The sequence below is a fragment of the Sinocyclocheilus rhinocerous genome, unplaced genomic scaffold (assembly GCF_001515625.1).
Source record: "Sinocyclocheilus rhinocerous isolate Xijiao unplaced genomic scaffold, SAMN03320098_v1.1 scaffold818, whole genome shotgun sequence".
Taxonomy (NCBI): Eukaryota; Metazoa; Chordata; class Actinopteri; order Cypriniformes; family Cyprinidae; genus Sinocyclocheilus; species Sinocyclocheilus rhinocerous.
The window spans coordinates 1,006-18,260 of record NW_015664989.1 but is presented as its reverse complement, the minus strand read 5'-3'; the positions used below and the strand labels follow the sequence as shown (position 1 = coordinate 18,260).

The window sequence follows — 17,255 nt, the reverse complement described above, 5'->3', positions numbered from 1 at the left end:
GACGCTGCGTCTCGGGGCCATACTTTCGGCATCTCTGCCAGCGCTTGCTTCACTCCTAGAAGCTGATGCCGGTTTCACCGCACGTGCTTTTATAGCTTCCTGGTCATTACGTCACCCGCTCGTGACGTCTCGCCTATCTATTGGACTGATTACACACGGGGTTCAGAGCCGGTCACACTGAAGAGCGTTCCCTAAGCGTCCTCCGACGCAGCGTCTCGTTCCCTCGAGGAACCATGGTTACATGGTTAACCTGAGACGTTTTTTAGCTTTATTGTGTTATCCTTGACGAATTGAGTGTATTTCACTACTTTTCTGTCTAATAAAAAGAAGACGATCTAATGATTCTCAAAACCAAATAAGAATTCATAATTATTCTATAAATGTTACTGTACAGCTGCCAAAAGAGCTCAACAGGCTTCATAATTTTTATAGCTCTTCTGTGGTTTGTGATTTATTTTCAAGGACCCCCCCACCACCACCCTTATAACTATTATATTTTGTTACTGTCATGGGACACTACCATTGCTCCAGCGACATATTGTTTCACAAGGGTCACGATACAATGCATATTGTAATCATTTATGTGTGCATTAATAGCACACCAGATATTGAGATTCAGTTATTTGTCATCTGCAACAGTCAGCTTAATTAGTAATATGAACCAAATCAGTCCAAGATTTCTTGGAGTTTCATATGAAGCATATGATAAATGCATGTTTCAAGTCAGGCCATAACTACAGGCTATAACTACACACTACAAATACAAATGGAATTTAAATGTAGACAGCATCGCTGTCTTTGACTTTCATCAGCCTGATTTTCACAAACTCATACTGTCTAATGCAAAGTAATAATGTCAAAGTAGATTTGCATTTCCACAAGAAAAATACTAGTGCCAGCTTAGGCAGTGATGCTAAAAAATAATGCTAAATTTAGACTGTGCATAAGAATCAAATAAAACAATATTTTCAGTGTACAGGTGGCTATAAAAGACCAATCATAAATAATTATGTAAATAAGTTTAAGTTAAAAAAAACAATACATTTAGTATGTAAATTTCACAATGGTGTCAGTGGTATCAGCTACATTTTGAATGGTAGTAAACATTGTAACAATACAAGTCATTGGGAAACTGAAACTACAAGGTCAGTAAAGAGAGAAAATTCACCTCCTCATGGTACCGCCTTTCCTCCTCTTCCACTTCCTTCTGAGCTTGTTCCCATTCTTGCTTTAACTTCTCCTGTTCACGCTGATATTTCTCCTGATCACACACATGCATTTCATTCATTTTAATGTTGACAGAATGATAAAGGAGCATACCATCAGAATTACGATGGTCAGAAACTAACAAATGCCTTTAAGAGAAACTCTAGCACATGGCAGCTCCAAATGGCTCTTTAATAGTCATGGTGAGGTGCTTGAAATTTGAAAAATACATTTAAAGAAAGGCAAGCTTGGCAACTGAAAGTTATAACATTTTAAAGGCACAATCTTTTCCAAGTGGTAAACTTTGACAGTTTGGAACAAACCAAAAATAAATAAATAAAATAAATAAAAATGTCTGTGTGGATGTACCATTAAATAACTTTACATCTGCCGTGAAAATCTATTTTCTCAAATAAGCAAACACTTTCCCACATACACACACTCACACAAGCAGGGGTGTCTTTATCTTCAGAAGGGACTCATGTATAATGCTGGGTTCATGTTATGGTTTGTGTTTTTACTGCCTATGACGAATAAACAATATTTCTTAAGAATTTTAGTTGCTAAATTGTGCAAACATATTCAAAACTGATCCAAGATTAGCTTCTTAGAACTATCAAAAATGATTTCAACATTTAAGTCACTCTTAAATGCCAGTGGAATTAAAATGAGTAGTTCAACCAACAAAGAAAATTCTCTCTCTCTCTCTCTCTCTATATATATATATATATATATTTACCTGTATATATATATATATATATATATATATACTGTATACACTACTGTGCAAAAGTCTTAGGCCATTAGTATTTTTCCTTTGCTGTAGTGTGTCAGTAGGAAATATCAATTTACATTTCCAAACATTCCTTTTGCCATTAATTGTAATAATCCAGTGAGATTTTTGTATGCAGAAGTAGTCTGACAACAGCCAGTGCTCCACACAGAGATCTGATCTCATCATCATCCAGTCTGTCTGGAATTACATGAAGAAACAGAAAAAAACTGAAATACAAAAGAACTGTGACAACGTCTCCAGGACATTTGAAGAAATCTTCCTACAATGCTACAATATCATGAAAAGTTTTAGGCACTTGTGTAAAAATGCTGTAAAGTGAGGATGCTTTCAAAAATAATGTCATAATAGATTTTATTTGTCATTTAATTTCTATTAACTAAATCAACATTTAGTGTCACCTCCTTTTGTGTCCTAGGCAGACTTGCACTTATAGGTTTTCAGGTAGCTTTGTAGGAAGTGTTTTGTAGACGTTGTCACAGTTCTTCTGGATTTAGTCTATTTAATTCATTAAATTTAGTAGGGTCCAATGATGTTTGAACTCCAGCGTTCTTCAAAATATCTTTCACAGAAAACAGAAAAACAAAAAGGTTTGGTTATGAGAACAAAAAAATTGTGAGATAATGATTACAGAATTTTCATTTTTGGGTGAACTATCCCTTTAAGTGCCCAAATACTTTTTGGAGTCACTGTATATTGATGCAGATTAGCTTTAGCCTAGTTGTGCAAGGTTGAAAAACAGGCAACAGCCAAGTGTGGGTTATAACAGCTAAAACATGCATCCTTCTCTTCTTATCAAACTATTTTGATTTGAGTTCTACTGAGAGTCAGCAGATCATCTGATAAAATTTTAAGGAAATGGAAAACTTAATCATGGAACATAAAGGGATAGTTCAGCCAAAAATGAAAATTCTGTCATCATTTACTCACTCTCACAACATTCCAAATGTTCTTTCTTGAAAAGAACACTAAATGAGTTATCTTGTAGCTGCTTGTCCTTGGTCTTATCCACTTTCATTGCATTGAAAAAAGCAGCCTGGACATTCTAATGACAGAATTTTCAATTTTAGGTGAATTATTTCTTATATGCTTAAGCAACTTGCATAATATGCTAAATGCCTGGTTAGTCTACAGACTGGTTGATCTATGAAGCCTAAGCATGCTCAGGTTGTGCACTTGAAGCTTGCCCGATTCTCAGTGCTGGCTCAAGTAGGCTCTGGTTATTCAAGCCATTGTACCTGAAGCATGCGTTCCTGCTCTTGCTGCCACCTCTCCTGACGCTTGCGCTCTTCCTCAGGGTCCCAAGAAAAGTGTTCACCCTGCTTCACCAGATTCAGCACTGGGGGAGGGACCTAACCGTACCGTCCGCAATATTATGCAGCAACACGCAAATGCGGCGTACGAGGATGCACCAGACAACACCAAAAACAGTGAGGAGGGGAGTGGATAGAGAGACAGTTGATCTATAACCCTGAAGTAGTTGTTATTACCTGTTCTACTGGAGAAGATGAATGTGAAAAGACAAGAAAAAATGGGGAATTTCTGCTGCTTTACCATCTGGTATAGAATATTCTGTTTTTATTTTTCTTATTTATTTAATTAGTTTAATTTAGTTTAATTCTGACAACAGATATTGTGCTTATATTTTCCAAAAATGTAAGTGGTGCTTGTGTATGCAAAAGCTGTGGGTGGTTGCCTATTTAAAATAGTTTAAAAATGTGAAAACATTATGATGGAATGAATGAACAACTCCCATGAGCCACTGAAAATGATGAAAATGATTCAATATAACATATTAACTAATTCTTGCATTCAAAAACTCACCATTCCAGTTCCTGTTTCCATGGTAACAGTGACTCTGAATGGATCTTGTTTCAGGATTATGGTTAGTGCAGCATTTAAATGGTGGTTTGTCAAGTAAGCAATTTCTTTTACAAATAATTGTTGAAGTCAAGCTTGTGGTTTCTACAGAAGCATATAGTGTCACATAACAAAATCTGAATGGGACCCTTCTGGACCTGCCCCTTACTGTTTTACACCATTTAGCATTAAAAAATCCAGCATATGATTCGGGAAGATTTGTACAATCACTTTACTAATGGTAACTCAAAAGAATCTCTTTGTAGAAAAAGAATAAAAAATACCAGATGAGAAACAGCCAGAAAAAAAGAGAAAGAAAACTACAAAAAGCCTAAAGGATGAGGAAAGAGGAGAGAGAGATTAATAGATTAAATTTATTTACTTACATTTCCATTTTTTTCTGCCATATCTGCAAAATGAAACATGCCATTTTTAAAACATGCACTTTCAGTGATTTCATGAATTATTCATTTTATTAATATGGAGAGATAGATGGATGGATGGATGGATGGATGGATGAATAGATAGATAGATAGATAGATAGATACTATAGGATCTATATATAAAGGAATATAAAGTGTCAAATGTAAGAAAAAATATTAAGAAAAAAAATTGATCCAGACTCTGATGAACCTGTGGACCAATTCAGTGGTTTTAAATTGTATATATCTAATGGGAGAAGTGAACACCAAGATGTTACTCTTATGGTTACTGTTGGCTAAAACTAATTTTGAATACCACTCACCTGGTTTGGTTCTGTATGATTCTAGGTTGGATGGTTCTGATTGATTTGTTGATTCCTGTGGGATCTCAGTTGCTAGTTTATTTACCTACAACCAAATCAAAAAAAAAAAAAAAAAGTAATGGTCAAATAAATATAACAAATACATTTCATTCTTTTAATAATCATTATATTTGTATATAGTATTTTTGCCTGTGTTTTTATATAAGCACAAATACAATACAGATCGCTATAGACTAACCTGCACAGCAGAGTTGTCGAACTGAATCATGTCCTGTTGAGAGTCACTCATATATGTCTCATCTGTCTGCTCTTTATCTACACAGGAACATGAGCCATTTCCATTTTTAGAATTTAAACACCAATATGAAGAAAAATGTGTCTTTTGTAAAATGAGCTGGGACATTTATCAAATAAAAGCTAACCAACCTGTCTTTTCAGCTTTTAGCTCCAACACTTCTGGGGATATAGTGACATCACCAACCTGTGGGACTGTCCCACCTTCAACCTGTGCAACAGACAAGACTTCTTGAATGATAAGAATCCACTCAACTGCTATACTTAGTGTAAACTCTCCATTCTTTTGCTTGTATGGGTTGATGAGACGGGATCTGGAGCAACTTTACCTCTTCACATGGTGCTTGGAAAAAACTATGTACAAAAATGTGAAAAAAGAATCCATCGCTACTTATGATGAAGGGAATACAAATGCGTTGGTACTTTTAAAGTATTAAAGTTCCCTCCATCATACAGTAAGTAGTGCTGGATTCTTTTTTCACATTCTTTTGCTTGTATGGGTCACAGCACATACTTACCTCTGTGGTATCTTTGTCTTTCTCGCAGCACTCTTGTGTGCACATGGAAGAGAGTGTGTGGTCCGTGGGCTGGACCCCTGACACATCAGTATCTGTGATGTCTGAGTCTGTGTGCTGGTAAGAAGATGGGAAGAACTGCAGAGAATCATCTTCTGCCTGTTTGTTTTTCTGTGGTACTCCCTTCTTATTGCTATGGCCGGAATCCTCCCTTTCTCCATTCACACGCATTATTTCATCCACCTGAGTGAGAGAGAGATTCAACATTCAGAGTAGACATATATTTTCTTAATCAGTTTTTTTTTGTCTCATATTCTTGTAAACATCTTTAAAACAAGGCATATTTACTTGAGAAGCAAAGCTGTATATGATAATAAAGGATACATTTTTTTTTTTTTTTTAGTTTTAGAAAGTAGTACTTTCATTTTAAATCATATTCACCAACATGAGTTGGTAACTCCAGTCATATCAGTAGCCTAATTTATTTTACGAATCACCTGATGAATGAATTGGATCAACTGATGAAACCACTATGGTTTATGTATAGGTCAGGTTTTGTCAGTCAACAGCTCCCACAATAAATCTGCTTAGTACACATACTAAATAATGTGTTAAAGACCATGCAAAACTGTAAACAGGTAGGGAATATTAGGGTTAAGGGAATATGTTTATGTGATCATTAGCTCAATATATAAAATAAGTCCAACTAATACTAGCACTTACCTATTATATTCTATTTTATTCTGTTATATTCTATTGCATTCCATTCTAAAACCTAGCTATGTGTACTGTGCTAGACAGCGTGTGTGTGTTTCAGCGGATTTGCTCTCTGTGAGTGTTTTTGTCCTTGTATGGAGCACTTCACATAGAAAGAACCCATTCACAAACACACACCACATACCTACTGAACACTAGCACCCATTCAACACATGCCCACTTTAACTCATTCCAGCCACCAGAGGGCAACATCTGCTACTGTTGATGCTTTCTGAAAACACTACACTTCTCTTAGGAGATGAACAGAGAATATTCCTACAGCACTAAATTATCCAGGATATTAGCTCCTAGCAATGTACAATTTAAATATAAACTTAGATTTCTCTTAAAGGGAATATAAATGAGGCATTTACTGACATAAATGCAGTTTGAGATTTAAAACTACAAAATTAATGTGGATAGCTCGAGATAATTAGATTTTTACTTGCATTTTTACTTGCATAAAAAAAAAAAATGTATACCTAAGCTATAGATATTTGTATCAGTTATAAAACCTCTTAAAAAGTAAACTCTGCAAGGAGAAATGTTGAGCTGGTTGAACCTTAGCTGTTCTCATTTCAGCAGTAGCACTGCTGTAAGGTTTCGGACCCAGCGAGGGTGCTGTCACATCTCCCACAAATTCATGCTCTGTGCTGTATCCCGTCACCCGTGCTTCGACCGTGGATGTAAATTTGGCCAAGGGAAGTGACTGCTGCCTCAGGTACTGCAGAGGTTTTGAGGAAGCACTCAAAGAAAAGGGGATGTCTGGGGAGGCTGGGAGGGAGGAGTGACGAGTGGGGTCAGCCGACACGCTCCTCTCCAGCAGCTTGGGGAGTTTGAGGCGCTCAATAATTGCCTCACTGATGGTAAAACGCTGGGCATAACGCTGCAGCACAGAGGCTGCTTCCTCTGGTGTGCGGGCGTTCCAGTATGCTTCATGCAGCTCCTGTTCACGACGCTCCCTAGTAGACAAAGAGAAACAGTATAGAAATGACACTAAAAATATATTCACGAATTGAGATCCACTAGATTACAGAAACTATAATCTACCATTCGATGACACTTTTGTCAGTAATGGTATGTTACAGTACACCAAATTACTGACTGTAATGACACTGACAGAAATGGCACCGAAAGTAACATTACTACTGACTGTAATACCATTTACAGTAACACCACCAATAGAAATATCAGTTGCATTACTAACTGTAAGGGCATTGACAGAAACTATTACCACTACTGACAGTAATAGCACTTACAGTAACATCACTGACAGTAACAGCACCGACAGAAAAATCACTTACTTCATCACCACTGACTGTAGCTGCACTCACAATAACAGCACTGACAATAATACGACTTACAGCAACATCACTGACAGTAACACTATTAACAGTAATACCATTTGCAGTAACATTACTTATAGTGACTGCAAAAAACAGTAATACCACCAACAGTAACATCACAGACACTAACAGGACTGACATCTGTACTTTTAATATTAGCTTCTCTACGGTAGTATTCCGTTCCATTGCATACACAGGTGAAATATATAGTCGTTGTGTTACAGTTATGGATAATAGTACAGCAAAGCTTGCTGTTGTATATAAAGCATTAGACAACAGAGCATGATATCAGAAGTATAGAATTTCCTGTGATAAGCTTGTACGTAATTAACTGTTAACTTAGTTTAGTATTGAGATTTGTGTTGTTCTGTCAGTTGGCGGGAAAAGCTAACAGCTCAATCATGCAGCTCTTGAATTAACTTCAAGTTTCTCGAATGGAAAAATTCACATTCAAAGCGGATGACTGGCTGAAATAGGTAAAATATTTTAAAAGGTTTCATATTGCATCAGGCTTGGAGATACACCCAGATGAAAATCAAGTGAATGGCCTGATTTACACGATGGATGAGAAGGCTGAAGTTATACTAACATCTCTGCACTGAAGCCCTCAAGAAGTGAGTGAGTACTAAACTGTAAAGAGGCTAAATAGGCTAAATATATCACTTCATAGCAAGCATAAACATGATTTCTGAAAGGGCTAAATTTATTCAGTGACAACAAGCAGTGGGCGAGTCTGCAGATAATGGATTTTCATTGTCTAGCTAATCACTCTGGATACAGAAATTTGCACGATGAGAGTGTGCAAAAAAAAAAAAAGTAGATGAGGTGAATGAGGTGACAGGAGGTCTGTGTATATAGACGGTATAGACAGTTCAATATAGTTCAATATGGTGTGGATGTAACAGCAGTGCCAGTAACGCTGTATAATCAGGGCCAGTTCAACAGACTAAAACTTACAGAATGAATCCTCCAGGGGCCAGAAGGAAAGTCATTAAAGTTAAAAGGGAAATTCACAGAAATGACACCACACCCATATCTGGTACTTGCCTAAAAAGAAGGGTTTATGATGTACGTAGTTAATACAGTAGATTGCACAAACATTAGGCTACTTTTAGCCTTAGAAACTGGAGTTGGAGAGTGAGTAGAGTACAACACTGTGCTAAAGCCAGGGGCAAAACCTTTTTTTCTGTAAGTGTCCAGGCATATTTCACTCCCTCTTGTGCTAAAGGTGAAGGAAGAATTAAAGCAAATGGAACAGCATGGGGTTATTACAAAGGTGGAAAAGCCAACTAAATTATGTGCACCCATGTTGGTGTTGCCAAAACATATGGGCAAGGCGAGAATCTCCATGAGTTAAATCACATCCTCTCCCTTCTGTGAAAAAAAAAACCAGAGCCAAAGTGTTTTCTGAACTCCACGCTAATGCAGGCCTCTGGCAGATTCTTTCAAAAGAATACTCACCACCTTCTTAACTTGATTACTACTGTTATAACTGTCTATGCACTTCCAAAAGCACCTGTCAAAGATTCTTGAGGGACTGTAAGGCGTTCTTTGTCAGATGGACAACATGCTAAACTGGGGAACCACATAGGGCACTTCCGAAGGCCAGGGTCACCCTCAATGATAAATGAGAGTTCTCTAAAAAGAAAATCATGTTTCTAGTACAAATCATTTTGGCATCAGGAGTGAGGGCAGACCCAGACAAGGTGGTGGTAGTGAAGGCCATGAAGGAACCATGTAATAGCAGTGACATTAAACGTTTTTGTTGATGCCTCATAAGGGTTGGAGGCTGTTCTCCTTCAGATGCAACAAAACAAAATATGGAACCCTATGGAGTATGCCTTAAGAGCTCTAAGTAACACGGAGCAGCAATATGCTTAAATAGAAAAGGAGGCACTGGCCTGCACATGGGCCTAAGAGAGGTTTGATGAGTTTCTGTTTGGGAAAAGTTTTCAAATCGAAACATAAACCTAACATAAACCTCTGGATTATCTGCTTAACAAGAAACTGAATGAATCCCTCCACTCATACAGTGTCTTATAAGGAAGATTAGAGTTAATCCAAGGTAATCTTTGATTGTAGTTAGAGATACCCTGGACAAACAGTGAGTGACCAATGGGGCACAATAATCCCCACAGGTTGTTGAAGGTTTTGGGCAGTCTCCCCCTTTTGTCTACATTAGAAATAATAATAACATCACTAGCAGTAAGAACATTGGCAGTAATGTCACTGGAAAAACAAAAAAAAACAACACTGACATCAACTGCATTCACAGTAAAACCATTTAAAGTAACACCAATTAACGAAACACCACTTAATTTAATGCCACTGACAGTAACATCACTTATTGTAACACCACTGACAGTAATGCCACTGACAGGCCTGCAATGTTATGATTATGGCTGAATCACTATTGTACTGACATTCAGTAATAAGAATTTTTGCTTATGTGATTTTGCTCGACCCAGTGACACCTGTACTGTTGGGATGCAACAAAAAGTATAATAACAAAAGTCGAAAGGGTAGGTGGAAATGGCAGACATACTTCTCCTCCACTATTTCTCTGTACGTCTTGATACTTTTCCTTCTCTGTGATCCTCCATCTCCACCCAACAGTCTCTCCATCATCTTTCTCTCCTCTTCTTTCTTGATCAGATCCTGAGACACACTCCTTCTGCGACTCTTCCATTTGGCCAAGTCCTGACACGCAAACATAAAATTACAAACACATTCTGATCCATATGTTGGTGCTAAGAGGAAACAGTACTAGTAGTGAAATACACTTACATCTTGCCAATGGTCTTCTTCCTCTTTCAGCTTGTTGTACTGGTTGTGCATGAGCTCATGTCGAACTTGACTATGGGGCGGCAACATAGAGTCTTCCTCACTTCTCATGTCAATCATGCTCACACTCCTGTTACAGAGAGATTTAAGATCATTGAATTACTGGTAATTTAGAAAATGTTGTCAACTAGAAGTCAACTTTGAATGACAATTGCAATTATTATCAAGCAACCAGTTAAAAGCACGGCCAGTGAGTCAAAGTGAGCATTTATAAATAGGTAGGTTGTGCTGCACATAAGCCATGCATCCAAAGAAAGAAGGCCAAAAGTGTACATGTGCTGGAAGACACTTTGAAACAACCACAAAATTGATATTATCTAACAAAGTGTAAAATAAACACATTGTCATTACATAAGAATATACTGTTTAGTTTTAATTTCTTAATTGTATGTATAAATACAAGTATAACTTCATCTTTCAGATGCAAGTGCTTTAGCAAACATAAATATCAAAAGGTCACAAGTTTAAGTGTATCTTTACCTTTTTAAATACCATTTGTGGATAAGTGGTTACATTGTATTAGCATCCCACTAAACAAGAAACCGCCATATTACAATTTTTTTCACATCACAAAAATTCATTGTTAGTGTACCAAAACAAAGTGATGAATGCACAGCTTGGCGCATGCAGACATTAGGCTGTGGAGAAAAAAAGGGCACCCCCACTAGCGTGTTTTTTTTTACAGCACAGTGTGTTAAAGAGACTTACTCTGGATCGTCAAACACACTAGATGAGCGGCTAAATCTACAACATAGAAAGACAAAAGAGCACATGGACACTGATGACCAACAGATTTAAAAATAAACAAATAAATAAAAAAATTTAAAAAGCTTAATTGATGACAAACCTGGCATTGCATTATGTTCCATTTCACAGAATATGAAAAGTTCTAAGTATCGCAAACTACATCCAATTCCAAAACACAAAAAATGAGACAAAATGTCGACAAATCTATATACACATTCACTTTTAAAGTGCGAATAAAGAGTTTTATAGTAAAGGGCATATGTCACAGAGACTACACAAACACACACACACACACACTCACATGTTTGTTTTTGTGAATTGTGGGGACATTCCATAGCCGTAATGGTTTTTATACTGTACAAACTGTATGTGCTATTGCCCTACACCAACCCTACACCTAACCCTACCCCTTACAGGAAACTTTGTGCATTTTTACTTTCTCAAAAAAAAAAACTCACTCTGTATGATTTATAAGCGTTTTGAAAAAAGGGGACATGGGGTAATGTCCTCATAAGTCACCTTCTCGTTGTAATACCTATGTCATACCCATGTCATTATACAAATTTGTGTCCACATATGTCACAAAAACGCACACACACACATATATGTTTGTTTCTGTGAATTGTGGGGACTTTCCATAGACTTCTATTACTTTTATACTGACCAAACTATATTTTCTATCCCCTAACCCTAAACCTACACCTTACAGAATACCTGTTTGCATTGTTACACTTTCAGATAAACGTCATTTACTATTTGTAATCATTTTTTCCCCTCACAATATCAAAAATGTCAGGTTTTACTATGCTTGTGGGGACATTTGGTCCCCACAATGTAGCATAAACAAGTACACACACACACACACACACACACACATTTAGACTGTCTTAAGTTAGTCAAACTTCTTTTAAACAAGCACATACAATAGCACATACAATAACAACTACAAGAACTGAGCGAGGCCAGTTTAAAAAAAGATTTACTGACTGGGCCATAATTAATCATTGTTCTTTTTTTTTATAATTATTCTTTTTTTTTTATTCTGTATATATATATATATATAAAATAGGTGGCAAAATTATTTCACATTTTGTCCTCAGATTCAATTGAAGTCTGTGGTAATACCTAATTGGTTCAAGTTGGTAAAAAAGTTAAGTGGTGGGTCTTACCACTCTAATACTTAATATATTATATTTTTATGATGCTACTCATTTTCAATATAGAGTACATTATTTCATGAAAAATTATAAATGTTAGTAGATATTATATATAGCTATATTTCTGCATACTTTTAACAAATGGCTATGCAATATTTTGAAGAAATCTAAATAAATAAAATAACAAAAAAACATTTAAAAAATTTTTGTTGGCTGATGTCTTTGTTGCCACCTGTCACAGTAACATCTCAAAAGTGTTCGTGGGTTAATGGCTGAAAAAAAATATATATATTAAGCTCTTAGATGGAAGAAATTCAGCTATTATTATGGAAGAATAATGGTAAGGTGTCAAAGCATTTATTAAAAATGTTCTATGGATTGTAGCATTTACCACACAATCCTCCATATGTGTTAAGTTGGCTACCTTTCTGTGTACCTTGTTAAAGGGATCATATAAATGTAAAATACACATTTATAAACAGAAGAGGGCATAATAGAACAGCCTTGTTACAATTTCATTGTTTATCAAACCGCATTACTATGGGGTATGTCTAACCCAGAGTGCACAGACTCAAATTCACCACTTATTGCACTTATCAAAATGTCATAAGGCCTCTTAAAGAATAGGAAAAAGAACAACAGGAAGGAAAACATAAAAGAGAGAGCTGGCCAACACTAAAACCCCAGCTCAGCTCTTAAAATTGTTGAGATGTGTGTCAGTGAAAGTGTGGCCTGCGGTTTCACCACAAGAAACACACAGACACTCAAAATACAGGCCACCCAAAAAACAAACCAATTATAAAGCCCAGAGTGTCTCTCATAAATGTAAATATTGCTTGAGTTTGCTGTAAATCCATCCAGCAGAAGAGACTAGAAACTAGAGCTGAGAGATTCCACTGAAAACAAAACAAGAGATTAAGTTGGACTATAACTATATGTCAAGGAATAATGTTGGAGATAAGCTTTGAGTCTTTATATATCTCTGAAGAGAAAACGTTTAAGCACATTTTTTCCCCACCTTTTCAACTGTGTGCACGATCCAAAACAGAGTGAAACATGGACAAGTATAGGCTACTTTGGGCTTCGGGAACAATAAGAATCAATGTCTACTTAATTCACACGTAAAAGACTATGCAGTGTTATATTTTAACGTATAGTTACTTTGTTCACTTTCTGCATAGTGGGTTATTGGCTATTTTTAGTTGCTTTTTGGAAGTAGGGACACACAAGGTTTTCTACTTGAAAATAAATTCATATTTACCAGGTAACAGGATGATACAGCTAGCATTTTACAATAAATAAGGATGAAAAAATCACTGGATTTTATCAAAGTTTGCAAGGTACTTGCATCAAATATTTGAAAGTTTTGTCTGAACTGTGTATTGTTATTCATGTGAAATTATCAGTAATTATTTTTGAAGGACAACTTTGAAGTAAATAATCAGTAATTATTATTTAGTACTGTTCACAGAATCCAGAAAACATTTTCTGGATATGTTTGAATGTTTACTGTACAACCATACAATTTTTAATAAAAAAAAGCAAAAATATTAAGCAAACATTAAACTTCTGATAACTTCCTATAATATTTCACAATATATTTGTATATTTTTATATATATTTATATTAAATTTTTAATTCATTTTTAACATGAAACATTTTCCATGTTAAAAATGTTCATGTTTTTTTATATATATATATTTTTTTTATTATTATTATTATTATTATTATTATTATTATTTATTTTTTTTACAGTTACAACTGAGAAGTAAGCAAGCATGATAACTTAACTGAGGATTCTGTTCTGATCCAAACACTGTACAAAAAGTAATCCTATCAAAATAACTTGTCATGCGTTTGAGTTAAAAACAAAAGTAGATTTTGAGATGTCACAGCTTGCATATTTGTTTGGTCTGTTAAACTGAATTCTCCCTTAGGCCAAAATTGATTCACATAAAAACAGGAGAAAGCTCAATAAAACATAAAACATAACCAGTGAATTTCCTGTCTGCTCTCTCTTAACACTAAGCTATTTCGTGTAAGAAAACAGCTTTTGGTCATCATAACACCACGTCCTTACCAGATGCAACAAGAGATAAATGTTATCTTTCCCTAAAGGTATCTTCTTCTTTAACCTATCAATGGCTTTTTTTTGTGTGCGTTTTTTTTTTTTCAGCAGAACTTCAAAAGAAGTTCCTAAGAAAAATTATAAAATGCATGTCATTTGAATACAGGGTGCACTCAGTGAGACCTTTTTTTTTTCTTTCTTCAAATTCAGCAAGAATGCATGAAAACGTTCAAAAAGATATTTTGTTTTTGTAAAGACATGGTACAAATTATTTATATTTGAAATAAATGCTGTTCTTTTCAACGTTCTATTCATCAAAAAATCTTGGAAAAAAACTGCATCACAGTTTCCACAAAAATATCAAGCAGCACAATTGTTTTCACAAAATCAGCCAATTAGAATGATTTCTGAAGGATCATGTGACACTAAAGACTGGAGTAATGACTGATGAAAATTCAGCTTTGCCATCACAGAATTTACATTTTATTTACAGTTATTTAAAATTGTAATCACATTTCACAATATTCCTGTTTTCACTGCATTTTTAATCAAATAATGCAGCCTTGATGAACATGAGACTTTTTCCAAAAACATCTGCATCTGGTTTACAGTTAATGTGTTTAGTGTCAAGTTCACACGAGTAAAACCTCCAGATATGAGATAGTCCATTAAGTTAATCTACAACTCTTAAGAAAATGACGCTATTTTGTGACTCTTACACAAATGGACATTAACTGATAACCAGGACTTTCGACCCTCATACTTAATACACACTTACATACATACCTAATGTCAGCAAGCACTGGAAGCATTGAATGCCAGCCTGTATGATGTCAACACAAAACAGACCAACACAGCAGACAGCCATGACTGCCTGTATCTTTTACCCAAACGTTCACCTGCAATTCCAGCGAATCTCTTGCTTTCATAATGATTGCTCAGGTTTTGTCAACAAGCTCATCTCCTTTACCTTAACATTGCGCAATGCTGTTTAAATTGGCACCATTCTGAATTCATTTCAGGTTACCATGTAAGCATCTTCTCAAGGATATAAACACAAGCACAAGCACACTTGTCTGAAATACTTAAAGGGATAGTTCACCCAAAAATGAAAATTACCCCATGATCACCCTCAAGCCATCCTAGGTGTATGACTTTCTTCTTTCAGATTAATACAATCGGAGTTGTATCAAAAAATGTCCTGGCTCTTCCAAGCTTTATAATGGCAGTGAATGGGGGTCAGGATTTTGAAGCCTAAAAAAGTGCATCCATCCATCATAAAAAGTTAATAAAGATCTTCTGAAGCGAAGCAATGCTTTTTTGCAAGAAAATATTCATATGCAAAACTTCAAAAAACATAATCTCTAGCTTCCGCTTACTGTCTTACACACATTCACAAGAGAGTGGCATTCCAGCGGATGACACAGTACGTAGGCAAACGCGGTGACAAATGCGGAAGTGCAGAGGAGAGAGCAAAACAAAACACCAGTCACAAATTATAAGTACAAAACAAAGGATTTGTAAAGAAAAATGTTGTAGGATTTCGATATAAGCCAAGAGGAGACTGGTTTTCCTTTGCTGTAAACAAAACTGGTGAGACTAGCAAATTCTCAGCAGAGCTCACGCTACTACGCCTTCGTCATCCGCTGGAATACGACTCATGCATGACAGTTAACGAAAGCTATTATGCATGGATGGAAGCCCTTGCTGCTATGGTTATGCAGGTTTGTTTGCATTAAACTCACAGCCATGAGAAAAGAATGTTGTTCCCACAACATATGATCTTGAGGCCACAACTTCACAAAGCATGGCCACAATGTAAGGATGTTCCTTTGAATTAATATAGTGTGGCTTCAACACACTATAATGTTCACACTAAATTGTGAATAACTGAATCGAGCATGTCCCTTCCAATTCACCGTACAAGTCACATGAGAGTAAGCAAACACCTATTTCATTATGCAGCATGGACTTATTTCCATCATTCAATATTAATAATTTTGATTTGTTTCTGTGTAACCTGCAAAGAATATACAGAGCATGGAAAAAATAACAGAAATTATCATACAACAATATTGTGATATAAAGGATGTATTAAGCAGTAGTACAGTTCCAAACACACAACTTTGCGATGCTGTTTGTTGAATGTTCATTGGAACCATTTGTTCCATTGGGAGAAATCACATGGAATTCGTTGATGCTCATATGGTTGTGGCTCGTATCATGTGAGAGACTTTTTTCATTTTCTTTCCTTTTATATCCATAGCTATAGCAGCAACATTGAAAGCTCTCAATTTTAGAACGAAACTTCATGCAATTGCTGCCAGCTCACTGTGCAGTACAGTCCTGCCGTGTACCAACTGCTTCGACACAATCAGATTAACTGTGTCACGAATCCGGTCCATGAACTTCCGTCTGCTAGCCATCAGAGGTCACCCTTTCCATTTTCATTGACTCTCGCACTACACACTGTTGCATATCACCCATCATTCATTGCACTGATTGCACACAGCACTGATTGCACACAGCTGTTTCATATCACTCACTCACTATTTAACACTCACTCGGATCCCTTCCCGGTGCCGAGTATTGTTTAGCGCTTATCGTTTGATAGCTACACTACAGAGCCCTCGTTAGCTTCCTAGCCTAGCCTTGTCTGTTTTCTCGGTTTCTGATCCTTGCCTGGTTTCCTGGATTTATCCCTTTAGTCTAGCCCTTTTGATTCTGTTCGCCGTTCGTTGACCTTCGCTAACCCTAGGATTATTCTTGTGTCTTGCCCCCCATATACCTGTTTTGCCATTGGTCGACCCTGCCTGTGTTTCTGATCTCTCTGCTTAATAAAGCTTGCACATGGATCCGCACGTCTCAAGTCTTGTCAGCCCCGTAACAGAATACTCGGCCACACAAGGATCCAGCGGCTTTTC

At 36.3% G+C, this 17,255-nt stretch overlaps 1 protein-coding gene across 1 annotated transcript in view; it reads right to left on the bottom strand.

Annotated features, from left to right (window-relative positions):
• The window catches only part of limch1b (LIM and calponin homology domains 1b), a 28,175-nt gene extending 12,851 nt beyond the window's left edge, over positions 1-15,324 (bottom strand). The window contains exons 1-12 of the mRNA XM_016541449.1: positions 15,302-15,324; positions 11,068-11,103; positions 10,303-10,429; positions 10,061-10,215; positions 6,732-7,131; positions 5,417-5,656; positions 5,031-5,109; positions 4,843-4,919; positions 4,605-4,689; positions 4,246-4,268; positions 3,238-3,351; positions 1,169-1,261 (exon numbers count right to left, since the gene is read on the bottom strand). Of these exons, the coding sequence (XP_016396935.1) occupies positions 1,169-1,261; positions 3,238-3,351; positions 4,246-4,268; positions 4,605-4,689; positions 4,843-4,919; positions 5,031-5,109; positions 5,417-5,656; positions 6,732-7,131; positions 10,061-10,215; positions 10,303-10,429; positions 11,068-11,103; positions 15,302-15,309 (1,437 nt within the window). The 5' untranslated portion in view covers positions 15,310-15,324. The remainder of the gene's footprint in view (positions 1-1,168; positions 1,262-3,237; positions 3,352-4,245; positions 4,269-4,604; positions 4,690-4,842; positions 4,920-5,030; positions 5,110-5,416; positions 5,657-6,731; positions 7,132-10,060; positions 10,216-10,302; positions 10,430-11,067; positions 11,104-15,301) is intronic.
• Between the last annotated feature and the right edge of the window lie 1,931 nt (positions 15,325-17,255).